A 24,362-nucleotide genomic window follows, 5' to 3' on the forward strand; every position below is an offset into this window, starting at 1 on the left:
CAGATATTTTACGCAGCAGATGTTCTTCCAGCCACAGCTCAGTACTGGGAAACATCCATGCACTCTCATATATTTAAACACACACATACACTACGACCAATTTAGTTAATCTAATTCACCTATAGCGCTTGTGTTTAGAACTGTGGGGGAAACCGGAGCACCCGGAGGAAACCCATCACGGGGAGAACATGCAAACTCCACACAGAAATGCCAACTGACCCAGGGACTCTAACCAGCAACCTTCTTGCTGTGAGTGCTAACCACTGAGCAACCGTGCCGCCCCCAATTCACTCATAGTGGTCTGAAAAACGGTATGAATTTTTTACAGTATGATAATCGTCTAAAACAATACCACGGTTTGACGGTTTCGCGGTATACGGTATTAAATAGTAATTCTCATAGCAAAGACCCTGAAAAGAATAAGAACACGTTTTCTGACTGAACAAAGGTTTTATTTCAACAAACTTTTGAAAGAACCATTTTAATAGAACTATAGAAGTCTTTTATAAAAATAAACTGAAAAATCTCCCATTGTAATAAATTAAATTAGAAGGAATAAACAAGCAAGGTCTTTTAAGATTAGACAAAAATAAACTTAAACTGTCCTTCCTTATAAGCAGGATAAATGGGAGACCAAAAGTGCAATACCAAGTTTATGGCTGTAAACATGTATTTAAAGCGTTGTTTTTTTCAGTCTAGGTTGTGATGAAGAAATGTAAGCATGTTGAGATTTTCAGGACTTAATCTTGACCGCTGAGGTGAGAGAATGTGTCCACTTGTACAATGAACAAATAAAAAAATAAGAAAATAATAAATAATGTGTCAAAGTCCAAATAAACATGGTGCAAATCCTCAGTAAAAAATAGATATAAATATTTACTATACTATAAATAGTTACATAACGAAACTAGATTCAATATGGAACATCCTTAGGTTTTATGTGCCAGCATGGATATGGTTGTCTGTGGATATGGATTTGGATGTGGTTGTGGCTGCACCTTCATTTGTGTCTTTTGAAAACAGCAAGAGCAGCAGTTCGTCTTTGCTGTGTCACTGTTTTGTCATGTTTCTGTGCTGCTGTGCATGCAAAAGTACTTAGTATGAGAATTATTTCAGGCAAAACTTTTTTTTTTTTTTGCGTTTTATTTAGCCGCGCATAAATGTATGCCTATCTCTCATTCCGTGTTGTTCAAAAAGCTCAGTGTTGGTCCACAAACAAAAGTGAAACCTATGCTTATTGGTTGTGATATAGCGAGTTTGAACCAATCTGGGCATGGAGGAGGGACAATGCATGAATGTATCATGTCTGGTTTGTCCGGAGACACAGTGACGAGCGTTTCTTTGTCAAATCAGCGTTGTCAAATTTTGATGACGTAACCGCACTGATTCCGGAGCCTCTGAAAGTCCGCGAATGTTATGTGATACAGCACTGGAAAGCTGAGATTCTCTTCTTTACGCCAATCTTTGAATTGTATGAATCGGATCAGCGGATCAAAAGTTATTAAACATTTAAGAGCAATACTTATTTTTAGCCGCGGGCGGCTGTCTCGGGTTAAAACCGTTGATATGCAATTGTTCATGGTATGATAATCGTGCACGTTCAAACCGTGGTAGACCGTCATACCGGTATATTGTTACAACCCTACTCTCAACCCTGTTATAGGAAACACTGTGGAAAATTCCTCGCTCTGTTAAACATCATTTGGGAAATATTTGAAGAATATTGAGGCCTGATAATTTTGACTTCAACTGTATATTGTGAGTTCTCACAAGCCGGCGGTGCAGATGAAATGGCCTAAGAAGCCAGGCTTTTTGGGGTTTTGTGTGTTTCAGGACATCTAGGGTACATCTGGTCATCTTTATGCATGCAGCCTTTGCTGTGGTTTAGACGAGACAGACTGAGCTTTAGTTCTTGAAAGGCCGTCTGGTCCTGTGAAGGCTAAAACGCCGCATGCTTTACGTGTTGACCTCTCGGTTTAATCTGTCAGGGTTATATATCGTGATGCGCAGCGTTTCTCTGAGCTGCAGATAGAGAGCGAACGCCTGGAGTCTTTCAGATTCACATTCCCCGCGTCACACTTGCTCGGCCGATTATTGAAACGCTTCTCATTCTCAACCGCTGACCCACAATGCACCGCGTCCGAAACAAAACAGAGCTTTGAGCCGAGACTAAATCAACCCACCGTGAAGAAGATTGTGGAGTTGTTGTTGTTTTTTTCCCCTCACACACTCATTAAGGGTTCAGTTTCAGTGGTGAACTCTGATTTGTTTGAAGATGTAATTGATTTTGACGTTGTGTTTGTTTTGTTTGTGCCACATTTCGAGTGGTGTGAGCGTAGAGTGAGCGGAGCTGCAGCTTTAAGAGCTAGAGATGTGTCAATGGACCTAAGGAAGCTATACGATATTATATTTGTGCATATACAGTTGAAGTCAGAATTATTAGCCCCTTATGGATTTTTTTTCTTTTTTAATTGTTTCCCAAATGATGTTAAACAGATTCAGGACATTTTCACAGTATGTCTGATCATGTTTTTTCTTCTGGAGAAAGTCTTATTTGCTTTATTTTGGCTAGAAAAAAACACCATTTTAAGGACATAATTATTAGCCGCTTTAAACTATAGTTGTTTATACACTGAAAAAAACATTAAAGATGATTCCTTGAATTTACTAAAATATTTTAAGTTAAGTGGTTGTAAACAATTTGTTTGCGCTGGATTTAAACAAACAAATTAAGTTAAGCATTACTAAATTTAATTTGTTTGCTTAAATTCAACACAAATAAATTGTTTGCGACCATTTTTCTGACAACATTTTTTTTAGTGTAGTCTACAGAACAAACCATCACTATACAATAACTTGCCTAATTACCCTAACCTGCCTAGTTAACCTAATTAACCTAGTGAAGCCTTTAAATGTCACTTTAAGCTGTATAGAAGTGTCTTGAAAAATATCTAGTCAAATATTATTTACTGTCATCATGGCAAAGATAAAATAAATCAGTTATCAGAAATGAGTTATTAAAACTATGATTAGTTTCTGGAGGAAACCCACGCGAGGGCAGGGAGAACATGCAAACTCCACACAGAAACACCAACTGAGCCCAAGTTCGAACCAGCGACCTTCTTGCTGTGAGGCGACAGCACTACCTACTGCGCCACTGCCTCGCCCCATAATAATAATAATAATTATTATTATCATTATTATTGTTATTATTATTATAAATTTGTTATATTTGGTTTATATTTATTTATATTTTGTTTATATTATATTATTTATTTTAGAATTTTATTTCTTATCATTTCTGTGTATAGTAATAATTATTTAATCATAACAACAATATGTAAATTAGATATTTGTAGTATTCTGTCTATAGATGGTAATTATAGTTTACTATTATTATTATTATTATTATTATTATTATTATTTTATATTTGTAATACCATGTGTATAGTTAGCAATTATCATTTATCATAATTATTTTATATCATCATTTTATTATTGTTATTAGTATTAATATTGTATTTGTTAATGCTTTTTTTGTTTGTAGTTAGTAATTATAGTTTATCATAAAAATAACAAAAATAATAATCATTATTATTATTATGGTTATTATTATTATTTTCTAAGTGTTAAACTTTGTGTATAGTTAGTAATTACTGTTGATTATTATTACTATTCATTCATTCATTCATTCATTCATTTTCTTTTCTGCTTAGTCCATTTATTAATCTCTTAAACTGTGAGGCGATTGTGCTACCCACTTCTCTACCGTGACGCACTATTATTATTGTTGTTGTTATTCATTTACGTGTAGTAGTAGTTTCAATTATGACTCCTTGTATGTTGATTATTCTTTAATAAAATATTAACAAATAAAGAATTCATTTATTTTGTATGCTTTTTTCTTTAAATAAAAGTTTTAATCTATATGTATTCTTTTAAGGGTTTGCTAAAGTAATGCATAAAGTTATAAATACACTATCATACATATTTTAATGTTTCTGTACTGTGAAATATTCAGTACAGAAGTACGATCTGTAGTACATAATACAGTCCTTTTTGATTCTGTTTTGACCTTTTCTATTTCTTTAAGTCCTGTTTGCTCTTCAATGTTTGGACTTTCAGCAGTGAAAATTAAACCACACTGAACTGAACTAAACTGAGCTTTAACACCGAAAAATGCACTGACACTTTTAATTTATTAGAACTTCTATGTTAAGCTGCTTAGACAAAATCTACATTGTAAAAGCGCTATAGAAATAAAGATGAATTAAAATGAATTGAAAAATAGAAAGTTCACTCTTATAATAATAATAATAATAATAATAATAATAATAATATTGCTATAAATAAATGTACTACAATTGTGTATTTGGGTTTAAAAGTGGCCTTATTTTGCATAAAAACTATGTTTGATGTAAATGAGGGCAGTAATATGTTAATGTGCAAATAGTTTTGCTGCTGTTTTTTGGTTTCCATGGTGTGAGTCTGTTGAAGGATGGCAGTGAATTGTTAGATGGGTTTAATCTTTTCTTTGTCTTCTCTTTTTTTTCCCATGATTAAAGTCTGGCAGGAATGACATGCGTTCCGGAATGTGCCAATGGAACTTTCTTTAACCTTGAGGAAATGAAGTGCAGCCCCTGCCACATCTCCTGCTCCACATGCACAGGTCATTAACTGTTCTATTCTATTCTATTCTATTCTATTCTATTCTATTCTATTCTATTCTATTCTATTCTATTAATTTATATTATATTATATTATATTATATTATAATATATTATATTATATATTTAATTTTTATATTATATAATATTATATTATATTATATATTTAATTTTTTTATTATATTATATTTAATTTTTATTTTTATATATTAAATTTTTTATATTCTGTTATATTATATTATATATTATATTTTTATATTTTATTTTTTATATTATATTATTTTTTTATTATAATATATTTATTGTATTATATTATACACTTATTTATGTAATTATAGTCAAGTCATTTACTGTTCTATTATACTCTATTTTGTTCGTTCATTTTTGATTCTGTTTTAAACTGTTCTATTCTATTCTATAATACACATTTATATAAGTCATTTTCCACACCATAGGTTAGTTGTCAAGTCATTTTCTATTCCACTCCATTCTATTCTATTACAGTCTAGCCTATCCTTTTATACACTCATTTATATACAGTGGGTACAGTGTGTTTTTTATTCTGTCCTGTTCTATTCTATTCCATTTTATTCCACTCCAGTCCAGTCCAGTCTAGTCTAGTCTAATGCAGTCCAGTACATTCTATTTTATTTTATTCCATTCCATTCCAGTCTATCCTATCCTATTTTACACTCGTTTATGACCTGTTTCCACTGACTGGTACAGTACGAGTCACCTTTATCAGGCTTGCGTTTCCACTACCAAGTGTACCCTTTTGGTGGGCGTGGTGTACGACAGAGAGTTTCAGTCGACATCATTCTCGTTCGTATAAATGTCTACAGTAAAGCTGTACAGGTCGCTCACATATCATATGAGAAGCACTTCTCACAAAACAGATGCTTTAAACGCATAAATACTTGTTTATAAATGTTCATTACTAACCTTTCTATGAACAGGATTTGATTATAACTGCAGATCAGTGTGAAATAGCCTACTGTAACGTCTGCAATTAAATCAAATAAATCTATAAATGCACTTTATGAACACAAACGGCACCTTACAGTCTCCGATATGTTACCAATTACTAGACCCACACGGAATCTGCGCGCGCAGAATTCCGCAGATTTCTGCAGATTTTTAGCCCATTATAAATTCTGTTTATTTACTCGAGTAAATGTGTAAATCTGAATTTATTAAGTTTTTATTCAGTAATTTATTACTTTTTATTTGATATATTAAAGTGTAAGTTATGATACTCCGCTGGATACTCCCAAAATAATTCCGCAGAAATCCGAAGATTTTTACCAAAATTCTCCGCAGAAATAGCAAAAAACGTCCGCAGATTCCGTCTGGCCCTGCCAATTACAGAAAAACTACACACAGCATACATTTAGTCCTTATTTAGGTTCAAAAACAACACACAACATATAGCCCACAGTCTAACCTCTCATCTGTGTCTGTAATCTTCAACAGCACAGAAAAAGTCTGTTAGAGAGTAAATCCGTCATTTTATTATTAATATAATTACAGATTCTAAGTTCTGTTCTGTTGAAACCCAAAGTGTTTGATTACATTTAGTCATTTAGCAGACGCTTTTATCCAAAGCAACTTACAAATGAGGACAAGGAAGCAATTTACACAACTATAAGAGCAACAATGAATAAGTGCTATAGGCAAGTTTCAGGTCTGTAAAGTCTAAGAAGGAAAGTATTAGTTAATTTTTTTTTTTTCAGGGGGGTTTAGTTAGTGGTATATCCAGAGATGCAATTGCAGATTAGGAAGGGAAGTGGTGACTAAATAGTTGAGTTTTTAGTCGTTTCTTGAAAGTAGCGAGTGACTCTGCTGTTCTGATGCAGTTAGGGAGTTCATTCCACCAACTGGGCAGATTGAGCGTGAGCGTTCGCGAAAGTGATTTCTTCCCTCTTTGGGATGGAACCACGAGGCGACGTTCATTGACAGAACACAAGTTTCTGGAGGGCACATAGATCTGCAGAAGTGAGAGCAGATAATGTAATAAATGGAATAAATGGAAAGCAAATAACAATTGACTCCTCCTCCTTTTTGGCTGATCTGAAAAAGGGTCCTAATAATAAATAATGATGTGATCTGAACCATGAGATTTGTGATCAGTTACACCACTAGCTAAAATCATTTAAATGCATCATTTTTTTTCTTATTAATGTACACACAGCACCTCATAGTGACAGAAAAACACTGAATTGTTGACGTCTTTTACAGATTTATTAAAAAATAAACACTAAAATATCACATGGTCCTGAGTATTCAGACCCTCTACTGTGACACTCATATATTTAAATCAGGTGTTGTCCATTAGTACTGATCATCCTGGAGATGGCTCTATTGACCTTATTCTCCGCAGACGAGCGGGCGCTGCCATTTGAATCTTTTTGGCACGAGACTTCCGGTCTCAGTCACTTCCATTCATTTTTAGACATTAAAAACTGCTCGTTTCGCTGTTTGATGTTGCAAACTGATATTTCCTTGTTGTATTATTCTACTTGGTCTGTATAGTCATGCAAACATTTGTTTGTAGAGCAAGTAGTTTGCCCATTTTTTGCCGTTTATTATTCCTAGTCATTTCTCCCATAGGCGACTGAAACGGAAGTTCTAAGACAATCGCGAAAACAGGCGCACTTCCGCATTTTAGAATAAGGTCAATACCTTCATTTAAGTCCCGCTGTGTTTAATTATACTGTGTGGAGTTGATTAGGAAAGCCACACACCTGTCTATAACACACAAGTCCCAAATGGCACACTATGCTATTATAGTTATATAATGGCATAGTGTAATATAATATACTATATTATACAGTATAGTATATGTATATACTATATATATATATATATATATATATATATATATATATATATATATATATATATATATATATATATGCCACAGCCATATCACCCTGCGCCACAGCCATATCACCCTGCAGCCCAAGACCGGTTACTCACTAAAGCTAAGCAGGGCTGAGCCTGGTCAGTACCTGGATGGGAGACCACTAGGGAACACTAGGTTGCTGTTGGAAGTGGTGTTAGTGTGGCCAGCAGGGGGCGCTCAACCTGAGGTCTATGTGAGTCCTAATGCCCCAGTAAAAGTACAGGGGACACTACACTGTCAGTGGGCGCTGTCTTTCGGATGAGACTCTAAACCGAGGTCCTGACTCTCTGTGGTCATTAAAAATCCCATGGCACTTCTCGTAAAAGAGCAGGGGTGTAACCACGGTGTCCTGGCCAAAGTCCCTCTATCGGCCCATACGATCATGGCCTCCCAATCATCCCCTTCCACTGAATTGGCTCTATCACTGTCTCTCCACTCCACCAATAGCTGGTGTGTGGTGAGCGCACTGGCGCCGTTGTCCTGTGGCTGCCGTCGCATCATCCAAGTGGATGCTGCACACTGGTGGTGGTGTGAAGAGACCCCCCCTCATGATTGTGAAGCGGTCTGGGTGTATGGCCGTACACAATAAATGCGCTATATAAATACACATTACATTACATGTATTTAGTGTCGTCCCAAAGGGAGCACTAAAGTTTTTGTACTAAGCCGAAATACAAACCATTTCCCTGATGATGTTTGCTTGTTGTCAAATTAGTGAAATAAATGACCAAACTACCAAATAATACTTGCCTTGAGTATATCTGCATTTACCATCAGGAGGCGGTATAGTCCCTTTCGTTGGAGAATTTTGCTTTCACAATCCAAAATAATTAATTTACTCCAACATGTGCACCCGAAAGCTCCTCCCCTTCCGCTACATGAGCAAAGCTGCTTTCTTTGAGTGCATGAGTGCTTTTCTTGAATAAGTGCATCATCTGGGTAATTAATGTGCACTTATTATTTCGGTCCCACTTTATATTAAGTGGCCTTATTTAATATGTACTTACACAGGAATTAATAGTTTGTTACAATGTACTAATTGTGTAAATACGTGTATTTACTGTGTACTTATGCTTGATTAAATACATGTATGTAATTACATCTGTAATTAACTTTTGTAATTACATTTGTAAATACACTGTTGACCATCCCCACATCTTAACCCACCCTTAAACCTACCCATGCCACCAAACCTGTCCATAACCCAACCTCTATCCCAACTCAAAAGCACCACAAGTGTTCTCAAATACATTATAAACACAGTAAGTACATTGTATTTATTTTTTTGATGTAAGTACATAGTAGTTAAGGACACTTAATATAAAGTGGGACCATTATTTCTAGAGTTTTCAGTGTGAACGCACTACTTACAATAATTATACTACAAAATGGTGTAGAATAGTGCATAAGTGTGTGATTTGGGACACACCTAAAATAAGACCTTACAGCTCACTGATGATTCCTTACACAATCATGAGGTCAAAGGAACTGCCTTAAGAGCTTAGAGACTGAATTGTGGCAAGGCACAGGTCTGGCCATGCTTACAAAAACATTCTGCTGCACTTCAGGTTTCTAAGAGCACAGTGACCTCTATAATCCTTAAATGGAAGACGTTTGGGACGACCAGAACTCTTTCTAGAGCGTGCAGTCTGGCCCAATTAAGGCATCAGAGGTGAAGAGCCTTGGTGAGAGAGGTAAAGAAGAACCCAAAGATCACTGTGGCTGAGCTCCAGAGATGCAGTCAGGAGATGGGAGAAAGTCGTAGAAAGTCAACCGACACTGCAGACCTCCTCCAGTCAGGGCTTTATGGCAGAGTGGCCCGATGGAAGCCTCTCCTCAGTGGAGTTTGCTGAAAAACACCTGAAGGACTCCAAGGTGGTGAAATTCTCCTAGTATGATGAGGCCAAGATAGAACTTTTTGGCCTTAACTCTAAGCGGTATGCGTGGAGAAGACCAGACACTGCTCATTCCTTGTCTAATGCAGTTCCAACAGTGAAGCATGGTAGTAGAGAATCATGCTGTGGGGGTGTTTTTCAGCTGCAGGGACAGAACGACTGCTTGCAATCGAGAGAAAGATGAATGCGGCCAAGTACGGGGATATCCTGGACGAAAACCTTCTCGAGAGTACTCAGAAATTCAGACTGGGCCAAAGGTTTACCTTCCAACAAGACAATAGCTGCATTTCCACTGTCGGGCCAGTGCGAGCCAGGTCTTTTATTGGGCTGGGCCAACAGCCCAGGATCTTGAGCAGTGAGGCCAAAATCATGTCACGTTTCCACTGTCAGGCCAATAGCTCGCAGTGCAGCATGCAAACCCCAACCCCAGAACATCCCCCGAATCAAACGTCACACAACCCGCCCAGTTCAGTGGGAAGAAAAGCTCAAATCAGACTCAGGCAGATAAAGCACGCCATCATCATCCAACAAAAGATTAAAATGGAGACAACAGGAAGGAGGGAGTTTAGGCCTTTGTATTTTCCTTCATTATATTTGTTTACTCATCAACCGACTGTTGGCGTCGTACATCAAATGGTCTTGTCATAAACGGAGGAATAACCCAGCGCACCATTCATAAAATAAAACTATAGAATTTCTCCATTTATCACTCGTATAAAAGGTTGGCTTTTTTATAACACCCTTGTAGACAACATAAAATATACATTAATCGCTAGGCTATGATGCTCTATAAGGTAATTTATTCAAGACTATAAATTAAGAATGTTGCCTATTATTCGGCTATCTTAAGTAAAGGAAACCGTTCAGTGTTTCAGGACATAAGAGCAAGTGATAAAATATTGCCTAGCCTGTATCATTGCACTCACATACAGCAGCTTTCCAAAGTCCGATTCATTCATTCATTTTCTTGTCGGCTTAGTCCCTTTATTAATCCGGGGTCGCCACAGCGGAATGAACCGCCAACCCATCCAGCACATTTTTACACAGCGGATGGGAAACATCCACACACACACACATACACACACACTCATGAACTACGGACAATTTAGCCCACCCAATTCACCTGTACCGCATGTCTTTGGACTGTGGGGGAAACAGGAGTACCCGGAGGAAACCCGCGCGAATGCAGGGAGAACATGCAAACTCCACCCAGAAATGCCAACTGAGCAGAGGTTCGAACCAGGGACCTTCTTGCTGTGAGGCGACAGCACTACCTACTGCACCACTGCTTCGCCCCAAAAGTCCGATTCAGTTTTAAGAAAAAAATGTCGACTATCTTAAATTTGATAAAAGTAGTGTTAAATATTTCAGAACGGCATATCTCCAGTGATTCTCCCCAAAGCAAAATAATTATGGCTTAAAGTATTAAATATATCTAATAAAGCTCTACATTGAAAATTTGAATTTTTTAATTTTACCTCGTCAAACTTGTTTTAGGTCATAGAACACATGTATTTTACATGCAGTTTTTCCCTATCTCTTTGTAAAGCAGTGCAGGACTGGATGGCAGAAAAGATTTAAAAGGTCGTTTCTGATGGATTCGGCTTGCTTTGGCCTGAAAAAGTCCAGCCGCTGGCCCCGAGGAAGCCTTGCTTCTTCGCAAGCAGACCCTGGAAATGACAGTGGAAACGTGGCTAATGACTTGGGCCAGACAGAATCTGAGAAAGTTTTTTATTATTTCGGCAGAGAATTTAGCAAAAATTCTCTGTATTTCTGCAGAATTATTTTGGAAGCATCATAACTAAAACTTTGATATATTGAAAAAATATATTACCTTTTTAACATTTATTTAATGTTTAAAATTCAAATCCTCTCATAAAAGTCTCTCATAAAATATATCTACTAAAAGACAGAAAATATTACTGTACAAACTGCATTGTGCATAAATTAGATGAACATTTTTATATTAGTCAATAATAATACTGACATTAATTTAACTGAATAAATATAGATTTATACACATTTACTCAAGTAAATAAACAGAATTAATGTTGGGCTAAAAATCTGCAGAATTCCGTGCACAGTTTCCCTGTGGGCCTACTAATGACCCGAAGCACACAGCTAAACTAACGAAGGAGTGGCTTCACAACAACTCCGTGACTGTTCTTTAATAGCCCAGCCAGAGCCCTGACTTAAACCCAATTGAGCATCTCTGAAGAGACCTAAAAATGGATGTCCAACAACATTCATCATCAAACCTGACAGAACTGGAGAGGATCTGCAAGGAGAAATTGCAGAGAATCCCCAAATCCAAGGGTGACTTGTTGCATCTTTCCCAAAAGGTTGTATTAGATCAAAAGGGGGCTTCTGCTAAACACTTATAGCTTATAATATAAATTATAGCTTTATATGTGTGTGTGTATAGCTTATAGCTTATAATATATATTATAGCTTATTTAAATAAACAATTAATTTAAATAAAAATCACTCACACTTGGTCTGGTTATGTTTAGGATGCATTCTGGTTATGTTCAGGATATGTTTAGTTTATGTTCTGGTTATGTTCAGGTTATGTTCTGAATATGTTTAGGTTATGTTCAGAATATGTTTAGGTTATGTTTTAAGTACTTTTTAATACTTAGAGTTAAGCGTCTGAATACTGAGGACCACTCAGTTTTTCTATTTTTAATTAATCTGCAAAAATGTCAACAATTCTGTAAATACAGGGTGCTGTGTCTACAATTTATTGAGGAAAAATATTTTTTTTTAGGAAATGGCTGGGTCTCACTTTATATTAAGTGGTTTAACTAATATGTACTTACACAGGAATTAATAGTTTGTTACAATGTACTTATTGTGTAAATACATGTATTTACTGTGTACTTATGCTTGATTAAATACCCGTATGTAATTACATCTGTATTTAACTTTTGTAAATACATTTGTAAATACAATGTTGACCATCCCTTACACCTTAACCCAGGGGTTTTCAAACTGGGGTCCGCGGCCCCCTGGGGAGCCGCCAGATGGCGCTAGGGGGGCCGCAAAGAAATTTTTAGATCAATGAGCCCACATGGATGAATTTTGTGTCCCGCATCATTCTGAAGGTTAATATATTTTTATTATAATTTGAGCTCAAAAGTACTGCAAAAATGAAGCTTTATGCTTATGTCATTTAAATGCAGTTGACACTTTCGTGACACAGGAAAAGAAGCGCAGCGGCCCGCCTCCGTGGACGGGGACTTTTATTGAATAAACACTTCTGGCCAGGCGCTTCCTGACTGTGATTTTTGCCGCTTGTCTGCTGCACCTGACGGCGTTTACCTTTCACTTACGCTTACCTCTTTTACGCTAAACAACTAAATGAATGCTCAGGTTTGACTGACTATATTTCAGTTAAAATACATGATCAATAAGAACATTATCGGTGGCTGAAAGCACTACCCTGTATATGCCTTGCGTTCCTAAGTAACCGAGGTGCTGCGGAGTACGCGCCTCTCTGTGCAGGCTTCACTCATAGAGAACAAATAGCATTTTAAAGACACGGCACAACATTGCACCTCGTCCACAGCGCAACAGGCTTTTACACTTTGCATTGTACAAATATCAGACGGTCCTCTTTGCAGCATGGCAAACAAACATATTAAAATTGTAAAGCAAAAAGTGCTGCAATAACAATGAATGGAGCTGTCATCACATCAGCTAGTTCTCAGTTTCACTCCTGTTACACTAATGACAGCTGGATGAGCTCTGCAGTGGACCTCTTACTCAAATTGGTTCATAACTGGATGATTAAAAAAACTAAATTGTATACACACTGAGTAAAACCACTATAGCCTTTAAAAATTATAATGTATCTGTTTGTGTTATGTTATAGGGCTAATAATTATTAAATATTAAAAGGTATTAGTGCTCTGTATTTAATGGAGCTCAACATATCTGATCAAATTTTAATACTCATCAACTAATTTTCAGTATTATTATTAATAGAACAAACTGGTATGAACATTTTAAAGTCAGCAAAGCTTCTAAAATTATGCAAAGTAAAACTTGTGGCTCTTTGAACTTGAATACCCAATTCTAGATTGCATTTAGGAAATTATTTTTTTATCAGTGTGAGTCAGGATTGTCGACCTGTGTAAATTATGATGTGCACAAAAAAAAAAGGAATAAAAATAAACAAAACACACAGCCTCCATTGTAGTATTGCTAGTTACAACAGTACAGTTAACTGTTAACAGGCTGATGAATGACAAAACTCTTTAAAACTTTAAAGCTTTAAATCTTTAGATACATTTAGAGTCTCAGCTGTAAGGGTAAATACAGAAGAGTCTAGCTGTGCATAGGCAGAAAAAAAGCATAAAAATGGCATAAAAACTGTGTAAAGTGATGACTCGTACACAAAATATGGCTTGATGGAATAATCCAGTGAGAGCAGACCACAATGAACACTGCGCATCAAGATTTGATCAATAGATTGAAGCACTAAAACCATGTCAACTCAACTAACATCTTACAAAAATTAATCCAGATAATGAATAATATTAATTTATTGAATAATCTATAATAATATAAATGTATTGAATAATACAATAAAAAAAATTAAGTACAGTTGTTAATTTGAGGGGGTGGCGTCATTTTTATTTTTGGGGGGTCCCCAAAATAATTCGCCCTACACAAAGGGGCCCTCAGCTGAAAAAGTTTGAAAACCCCTGCCTTAACCCACCCTTAAACCTACCCATGCCACCAAACCTGTCCATAACCCAACCTCTATCCCAACTCAAAAGCACCACAAGTGTTCTCAAATACATCATAAACACAGTAAGTACATTGTATTTATTTTTTAATGGAAGTACATAGTAGTTAAGGACACTTAATATAAAGTGGGACCGATGGCTGCAATATGACAAAGAGTGAAAAATGTAAGGGGGAACACTTTCCGTACCCACTGTAAATAAACACGTCCCGTGACTCTAGCACTTAATTGTCTAAGCACTAACAGTTCCATTGTTTAATTAGCACTTCATGTGTGCATTGCCGCCTCTTGTTGAATCGCTGAATACCTCCTTAATTGTACATTTAAATGTATTCAATTCAATTCTATTCTCCTGTTACAAATAGCTTTAGACAGTATTATCACATCTTAAAGTCAACAGAGATCAAACAATAATGACCACTGATTCATTTTAAGATTTGCATTCAGATTTTGGCCATCAAGTTAACTCCATGCCAAATCTAACACTCGTAAATAAGTTAATCAAATGCCTGACTCTGTGTAACCATTAAAAATGACAAAAAAAAAGTGGAGGAATGACATCAGATATCGTCCATTGCTCGCTTTCCACAGGAGCCGAATCAATCCACCGTGAGAAACGAAAGAGTGAAGCGTTTGTATTGTTTTGCAGCCAGTCCTGTAGCACTATTGCTGCTCAGCTCTGGAACTTAATTAACTTACTTCATTATACCAGCCCACCAGAGACCACTGATAAGCCCGTGAGTTGTTTGCTTTCCAAGTTCACTGAAACGTGGAGGGCTAATGTTATAGACACAATAGGATAGGGCATAGTAAACTGACAGATTAACCCGAATGCGTGTGGGTTGTCCACACAAGCTACATCTTTATTAATTTGGATACATTTAAGAGTGGCGTTTTTGTTTTGAAATGCTGTGTGTCCACGTAAGCACTCTCAATCCTTTTATCATCCACCTTGAAATCACCAATCATTTTATTAATCAATTATCCCATTACTTTTTGCTTATTTAGTATTTTAAACGTTTAAAGGCGTTTAAAAAATATGTATATTTTGCGGATCAATTATTAAATTAAATATCCGAGGTAATTTTTTTAGAAAATATGCAAACATTGTGAAATATTACTCAAATTTAAATGTCTTTTTTGGCTTGTAGTAACTTTAAAGTGTCATTTATTTCTGTGATGCAGAGCTGAGTTTTCAGTGTCACATTGTGCTACGCTTATTTTCTGATCAAGAAACATTTTGGATTTGTTATTTAGAATAAAAACACTTGTGTGCCTTCATAGATTGCCATCTTGTTGGCCTGCTTAGAGCATGTTGTGGGGATAAAAGGAAGTGCCCTGGATTGGTTTAAATCCTATCTGTCCAATCGCAGTTTTAAAGTCACTGTTGGAGAACATTCATCTGAGGCAGCACATTCGTCATGTGGTGTTCCCCAGGGATCTATTTTAGCCCCTATTCTTTTCTCCTTATATATGCTTCCTCTGGGCTCTATCTTTCGAAAACATGGTCTGCCTTTAAAACCAAGTTCAAGTGGGCTAGAGACCCTTATGCTATGCTTGTCGGGTGTGAGAGACTGGTTGTCCTAGAACTTTCTAGATTTTAATGAGAGTAAGAGTGAAATTATTTAGTTCGGTCCGTCAAACTCTTCCAGAGCCACAATGGTTAAACTAGAAAAATTATGTTTTTCTATGAAACCCTGGGAAAAAAATCTGGGTGTTATTCTGAGTGATGGCTTGAGCCAAACAGATAAATGCAGTGGTCAAATCCCAATTCTTTCAGCTTCGACTTCGACTGTCAAATCTATTTAATCTAGAAACAATAATCCATGCTTTTATTACCACTAGACGGGACTTTTGTTACTCATTATACTTTGGGCTTAGTCAGAAAGCCTTATCTCGCTTACAATTAGTTCAAAATGCTGCTGCAAGGCTTTTAACAGGGACCAAGAAGCATGACCACATAGCTGCCTGTGCACTATCAAGTCACTTTTAAGATGCTTCTCTTGGTTTTTAAATCTCTAAATGGCCTGGCACCTTCTTATCTGTCAGACATGTTAATTGAGTATCAGCCTGGTCAGTCTCTCGGTCATCTAACCAGAGACTGTTATGCATCCCTGAGTCGAGGCTGAAATGCAGAGGTGACCGTGCCTTCGCAATAGCTGGTCCTCGGTTGTGGAATGCTCTGCCCCACTGTATTAGATCTGTTTCATCCCTGTCTGTTTTTAAATCTTGGTTAAAATCTTACCTCTTTGATTTGGCATTTTAGCGGTGAAAATTGTCCGTTTAAGCTAGAGTTTTATAATATATATATATATATATATATATATATATATATATATATATATATATATATATATTTGTTTCTCTGTTTTGATTTGTACTGTGCAGCACATTGTTAAATAGTGCCATATAAATAAAATTGACATTGTCATGGATTTGTGTTGAAGTGAAGCTTATTTATAAACAATCACGAGCTTATGATTGACCACAGCTTGTCCCACATTAGTTAACACATGATTTACCAATCAGATGCAGCCAAACACACTGTAAATAACCAGATTTTCTTACCTTAGTTTCTTTGCCTTTAAGAATCCCCTATCCATGCCTACTCCTCCCCCTCTTTCCTAGATTAATCAAGGATACGGTGGCACGGCAGCTCAGTGGTTAGCACTGTTAGAAGGTTGCTGGTCCCGGCCGAGCCAGTTTGTGTTTCTGTGTGGAGTTTGCATATTCTCCCCATGCTCGCGTGGGTTTCCGGCCACAGTCCAAAGAGAAGTGAATTGATCAAATCAAATTGGCACAATATATGAGCAATTAGTCTAGGCTTCTAACATATGCCGTTCAGTTAGCAGAACACCACGCCCTGGCAATGTCCAACAATCAATAATAGTCTCAAAGAACTAATCCAGGGGAGTTCTCGAGACCTACCAGAGCTCAGACTCCCCTCTCGCCTTTGCTCAATACTTTGTTGATGCACCTTTGACAGCAATTACAGCCTCAAGTCTTTTAGAATATGATGCCACAAGCTTGGCACACCTGTCATTGGGAATTTTTGCCCATTCCTCTTTGCAGTACGTCTCAAGCTCTATCAGGTTGGATGGGAAGCCACGGTGTACAGCCATTTTCAGATCTCTCCAGAGATGTTCAATAGGATTTAGGTCTGGGCTCTGGTCCGACACCTGATGTCAAGAGCACTCTGAAGCAGGTTTTCGTTCAGGATGTCTCTGTACATTGCTGCATTCATCTTTCCCTCTATCCTGACTAGTCTTCCAGTCCCTGCTGCTGAAAAACATCCCCACAGCATGATGCTGCCACCACCATGCTTCACTGTAAGGATGGTATTAGCCTGGTGATGAGCAGTTCCTGGTTTTCTCCAAACGTAACGCCTGGCATTCACTCCAAAGAGTTTAATTTTAGTTTCATCAGAGCAGAGAATTTAGTTTCTTATGGTCTGAGAGTCCTTCAGATGCCTTTAGGCAAACTCCAGCCGGGGAGTGTCTTCCGTCTGGCCATACAGGTCACTCTACCATACAGGCCTGATTGCTGCACAGATGGTTGTCTTTCTGTAAGGTTCTCCTCTCTCCACAGAAGAGGACTGGAGCTCAGACAAAGTGACCATCGGGTTGTTGATCACCTTCCTGACTAAGACCCTTCTCCCCCGATCACTCAGCTAGATGGCCGGCCAGCTCTAGGAAGAGTCCTGATGGTTACAAACATTTTCCACTTACAGATAATGGAGACCGCTGTGCTCACTGGAACTTTCAGAGCAGCAGAAATGTTTCTGTAACCTTCCCCAGCCTTGTGCCTGGAGGCAATCCTGTCTCTGAGGTCTACAGACAATTCCTTTGTCTTCATGCTTGGTTTGTGCTTTGACATCCACTGTCAACCATGGGAGCTTATATAGAGAGGTGTATGCCTTTTTAAATCATGTCCAATGTACCTGAGCTCAATTTAGAGCTTCACGCCAAAGGCTTTGAATACTGATGTACATGTGATTTTTTTTATTTATTTATTTTTTTAGGTTTTTTATTTTTAATAAATTTGCAACCATTTCAAAAATAAAATCCACATTGTCATTATGACAATATTGTGGGTATTGTGTGTAGATTGTTGAGGAAATAAATGAATTTAATAAGGCTGTAACAAAAAAAATGTGGAAAAAGTGAAGCACTATATGAATACTTTCCAGATGCACTGTAGGAGAGGAGGTTCATCCATCATCTTCATCTGAACCCCTACATTGTATAAGGTCATTATAGTCTTGCTGATTAATGGTAACATTGCATTGTTAATGTCCTAAACAGTCTCAAGCGGAGAATCCAATGAGTGTAAATAGCAGAAAGCTGAATGCAGACCACCAGCGCTGAGCTCATGGTGTGGTGTGTGTGTGTGTGTGTGTGTTGACAGGGCCGGGGCAGGAGGAGTGTATTCAGTGTGCGCAGGGCTTCTTGCAGCAGGAGTGGAGATGTGTTCGTTCCTGTGCTCCCGGATACTACAGTGGAGAAGCTGCAGGATTCACACAGAGGATGTGCCGCAAGTGAGTCTTCAGTTACTCCCCCACTGCATTCGCACTGTCTCATATTCATCTTCATTCTCTCATACTCATTGGTGGACACAAAGCACTTGAGTTAAACGTGTAGATACCATAAACAAATATTACTATAGTGTAAAGTACAGATGTGCTTGTTTGTTTTTTATGTGCTGGGGTGTTTGGGTGTACAAGTATTATGTTGAGTTGTTGATTAAGGACTCCCTCTGAAACTTTTGAGTCAGTAAATCATTGACTAGAGGTTTGCTCTGACTGGATCTTTTGAGTCAATGAATCATAGACTGGAGACTGGATCTTTTGAGTCAATGAATCGTAGACTGGAGACTGGAACTTTTGAGTCAATGAATCGTAGACTGGAGACTGGATCTTTTGAGTCAATGAATCGTAGACTGGAGACTGGATCTTTTGAGTCAATGAATCGTAGACTGGAGACTGGATCTTTGAGTCAATGAATCGTAGACTGGAGACTGGATCTTTTGAGTCAATGAATCGTAGACTGGAGACTGGATCTTTTGAGTCAATGAATCGTAGACTGGAGACTGGATCTTTTGAGTCAGTGAATCCATCGACAAGACACTCGCTCTGTCTGGATCTTTTGAGTTGATCAGTTATTGACTGTAGAGTGGATCTTTTGAGTCGGTGAATCATTGACTGGTAGTGAATCTTTTGTATTAGTGAATTGTTGACTGGACAATGGATCTTTTTAATCAGTGAATCATTAACTAATGACTGAAATTTTTTGTAGACTCACTCTGACAGGATCTTTTAAGTCTGTGACTGGATGATTTGAGTCAGTGAATGATTGACTAAATATTTGCTCTTACTGAATCTTTTGAGTCATTAAGTGGAGACTGGATCTTTTGAATTAGTAAATTTTCAACTGGACACTCGATCTTTTATGTCAGTGAATCATTGACTAGAGACTAGAATTTTGTACACTGACTCGGACAAGATCATTTGAGTCCATGACTGGAGATTTACTCTGACTGGACCTTTTGAGTCATTGACTAGATTTTCTTTGACTGGATGATTTGAGTCAGTGAATCATTGACTAAATACTCGCTCTTACTGGATCTTTTGAGTCATTAACTGGAGACTGGATCTTTTGATTCAGTGAATCCATCAACAAAAGACTCGCTCTGACTGATCTTTTGAGTCAATCAGTTGTTGACTGAAGACTGGATCTTTTGAGTCAGTGAATCATTGACTAAATACCTGCTCTGACTGGTTGAAAGCTGATCGACTGGATATTTTGAGTCATCAAATCATTGACTAATCTTTTGAAATAGTGAATTGTCAGCTGTACACTGGATTGTTCAAGTCAGTGCATCATTAAATTAAGATTAGCTTTGACTGGATCTTTTGAGTTAGTGAATCATTGACTGGGACTGGATCTTTTGCGATAATTAATTGTTAAGTGGAGACCAGATATTTCACTAAGTCGATGAAAGACTGGATCTTTCGAGTCAATGAATCGTTGGCTGGAAACTGGATCTTTTGAGTCTGTGAATAGTTGACTGGACACAATCTTTTAAGTCAGTGAATCATTGACTGGAGGCTCGCACTGACTGGATCATTTGAGTCACTGAATCATTGACTGGACAATGGATATTTTGAGTCAGTGAATCAACAAATAAAGATTTGCTTTGACTGGATCTTTTGAGTCAGTGAATCATTGACTGGACAAAGGATCTTTTGAGTCAGTGAATAATTAAATGAAGATTTTCTTTGACTGGATGATTTGAGTCAGTGAATCATTGACTAAATACTCGCTCTTACTGGATCTTTTGAGTCATTAACTGGAGACTGGATCTTTTGATTCAGTGAATCCATCAACAAAAGACTCGCTCTGACTGATCTTTTGAGTCAATCAGTTGTTGGATCTTTTGAGTCAGTGAATCATTGAATAAATACCTGCTCTGACTGGTTGAAAGCTGATCGACTGGATATTTTAAGTCATCAAATCATTGAGTAATCTTTTGAAATAGTGAATTGTCGACTGGACACTGGATCTTTTAAGTCAGTGCATCACTGACTAGAGACTGGAATTTTGTAGACTGACTCTGACAGGATCTTTTGAGTCAGTGAGTCATTGACTATAGATTTGCTCCGACTGGATCTTTTAAGTCGGTTAATCATTAACTGGAGTTTGAATCTTTTAAGTTAGTGAATCCATCAACGAGACTCAGTCTGACTGGATCTTTTAAGTCAATCAGTTGTTGACTAGAGACTTGATCTTTTTCGTAAGTGAATCATTGACTAAATACTTGCTCTCACTGGCTGAAGGCTGATCAACTGGATCTTTTGAGTGAGCGAATCATTGACTGGAGATTTGCTCTGACTGGATCTTTTGAGTCAATGAATCGTTGACTTGAAACTGGCTCTGAATAGATCTTTTAAGTAAAAGATCGTTGACTGGAGACTGAATCTTTTGAGTCAGTGAATCCGTCGACAAGAGACTCGCTCTGACTGGATTTGCTGAGTTAATCAGTTGTTGCCTGGAGACTGGATCTTTTGAGTCGTTGAATCATTGACTGGAAACCGGATCTTCTGAATCTGTGAATTTTCAACTGGAGTCTCACTTTGATTGGATCTTTTGAGTCAGTGAATTGTTGACTAAATACTTGCTCTAACTGGATCATTTGAGTCATTGACTGTAGATTGGCTCTGACTGAATCTTTCGAGTCAATGAATTGTTGGCTGGAAACTGGATCTTTTGAGTCTGAATATTTGACTGGAGACTTACTCTGACTGGATCATTTAAGTCAGTGAATCATTGACTGGACAGTGGATATTTTGAGTCAGTGCATCATTAAATGAAGATTCCCTTTGATTGGAACTTTTGAGCCTGTGAATTATTGACTGGACAATGGATCTTTTGAGTCAGTGCATCATTAAATTAAGATTCGCTTTGACTGGATCTTTTGAGTTAGTGAATCATTGACTGGGACTGGATCTTTTGCGATAATTAATTGTTAAGTGGAGACCGGATATTTCACTTAGTCAATGAAAGACTGGATCTTTCGAGTCAATGAATCGTTGGCTGGAAACTGGATCTTTTGAGTCTGTGAATAGTTGACTGGACACAATCTTTTAAGTCAGTGAATCATTGACTGGAGGCTCGCACTGACTGGATCATTTGAGTCAGTGAATCATTGACTGGACAATGGATATTTTGAGTCAGTGAATCAACAAATAAAGATTTGCTTTGACTGGATCTTTTGAGTCAGTGAATCATTGACTGGACAAAGGATCTTTTGAGTCAGTGAATAATTAAATGAAGATTCACTTTGACTGGATCTTTTGAGTTAGTGAATCATTGACTCGGACTGGAGCTTTTGAGTTAATTAATTGTTAAGTGGAGACCGGATATTTCAATGAGTCAATAAAAGACTGGATCTTTCGAGTCAATGAATTGTTAGCTGGAAACTGGATCTTTTTGAGTCTGTGAATAGTTGACTGGACACAATCTTTTAAGTCAGTGAATCGTTGACTGGGACTGGATTTTTAGAATCAGTGATTCATTGACTGGTAATTTGCTCTGATTAGATCTTTTGACTCTATGAATCGTTGACTGGGACTGGATCTTTAGAGTCAGTGAGTCATTGACTGGTAATTTGCTCTGATTAGATCTTTTGACTCTATGAATCGTTGACTGGAGACTGAATCTTGTTAGTCAGTGAATAGTTGACCGGAGACTCACTATGAACTGCTCCTTTGAGTTTGTGAATCATTTACTGGTGAAAGACCCTACCGTGTGCTCTTATTTTCATATAAACACTCACCTAATATAGTTCCAGGCAGGTTTTGATCACATTACATTTCCATATCCCTATGCTGAATGAGATAAAACACAGATACAACAGCCAAAAATCACATCAAAACAAAATAGAATTTGGATAAACAATAAATAAAAGCTCTAAACAGTGTTTTCTAGTGTGGCAACCATAGTAAAAGTGGTTTAAAGTGTGAATAACTTTAAAATTCACCACATAATAGTGTAAAAAGTTGTTTTTTAGTTTACACTTGCTCCTTTTTTCTCTCCATAATGATCACTAGGCAATAGGCTCTGCAGATAAAGGCAGTCCCGCAGAGGAAGGTGCAGCGCAGATCTTTCATGTATTAGATTTACAACTCCATCACAGCGTTTTAGATGCCTGTAATGTGCAGCATAAGGCTGGCAGAGAGGAGAGCCGCCTCGGCACTCCACAATTTATAAATCAACAGTCTTTTGCTTTATGAACGCTGTCTAAAGCAAATAGAGGCTTTTATGAAGGTCACGGATGGCGATTGCAGCTCCTTTCTCAGGATCACTGAAGGCAAATAGATCAGACAGCCGTAAAACAGAGGTAAATTGTGGCCCTGAGCGAAGCGATCCACGCTGGAACACGGCCACTGTGTGCTCATACAGCAGCAAATGACAAAAGACATATAGTAAATACTGAATAAGTGGCCAGAGGTCATATACTGAGCGCCAAGGACAGCTTTACAGCTACTACTCTTATGGGGTGACCTTGTGCTCCATCCGTGTGTTTTATAATGAGAAAATATACACTTTCAATTCGCAGGTCCTTATAAAAGATTGTGTTTGAAATTACCTTACGTATGCTTTTACTATCAGAGAAAGAGGAGTGAATACAAATACTTATACACACGTGCACACATTGTAAAAAATGCTGGGTTCCACGCAGTGTTAGTTTTAAAAAAAATTTATAATCATATTTTATTGGATTTTTCAAGAACGATCACAAAGAAACACTTACACAATCACACAACACTAGTGATCAGAAGTGCGGATCATTTTACTGACTCGGATCTTTGAGTCTCGTTCATCAAGATGAACGAATCTTTTTTCGAGTCATTTCGTTCATTTGGTTCAATTTGCCAAAATATTATTAAAATGTTACGAATTGCTTCCAAACACATCTACAACTAACCCAAAAGGTTGATCACACAATAAATAAGTCATAAATAGAAAACTATAAGAAGGAGAAAATAATACTTCAATGTTTACCTGCTCTTTTGTCTATGAAGGTTTTGTTGTCTCTTTGCTCAACTCACCTCTTCATGTCTTCAAATGTCAGGGGTTCATTCACGTTACACTGACATTCACATTTAATCTTAACCAATGCACAGTCTAAGCCGATAGGAGCCATGATCGTTCGTTGTTTACGTGACAGAATGACTCAAACCCGAGGAGTCGAGAGATGAACAGTTCAATTCTTTTTCCGGCTCTAAACGCGTATGATTGGCCCGTGATGAACGAGTGACTCAGACCCAATAGAGAACTCGAGAGATGAGTGGATCAATTCGTTTTCTGGCTCTAAACGCGTATGATTGGCCCGTGATGAACGAATGACTCAGACCCGATAGAGGACTCGAGAGGGGAGCGGATCAATTCTTTTTCCGGCTCTAAACGCATATGATTGGCCCGTGAGGAACGAGTGACTCAGACCCGATAGAGGACTCGAGAGATGAGTGGATCAATTCGTTTTCCGCCTCAAAACGCATATGATTGGCTTCTGCCAATGTGATTATATTTGAAATGAACGATATCACCTGCACAAATGTGCGCACACGCGGATGAACG

At 37.6% G+C, this 24,362-nt stretch overlaps 1 protein-coding gene across 14 annotated transcripts in view; it reads left to right on the forward strand.

Moving 5' to 3' along the window:
- pcsk6 (proprotein convertase subtilisin/kexin type 6) overlaps positions 1-24,362 on the forward strand; it is a 174,036-nt gene that overhangs the window by 139,700 nt on the left and 9,974 nt on the right. For all 14 annotated transcript variants that reach the window (XR_012383102.1, XR_012383101.1, XR_012383103.1 and 11 more), the window contains exons 18-19: positions 4,566-4,669; positions 18,631-18,760. Coding sequence is in view for 3 of the 14 variants with exons in the window: in XM_073908047.1 (XP_073764148.1) it covers positions 4,566-4,669; positions 18,631-18,760 (234 nt within the window). In the remaining 11 variants the exon portion in view is untranslated. The remainder of the gene's footprint in view (positions 1-4,565; positions 4,670-18,630; positions 18,761-24,362) is intronic.

The sequence above is a fragment of the Danio rerio genome, chromosome 7, assembly GCF_049306965.1.
Source record: "Danio rerio strain Tuebingen ecotype United States chromosome 7, GRCz12tu, whole genome shotgun sequence".
NCBI classification, from domain to species: domain Eukaryota; kingdom Metazoa; phylum Chordata; class Actinopteri; order Cypriniformes; family Danionidae; genus Danio; species Danio rerio.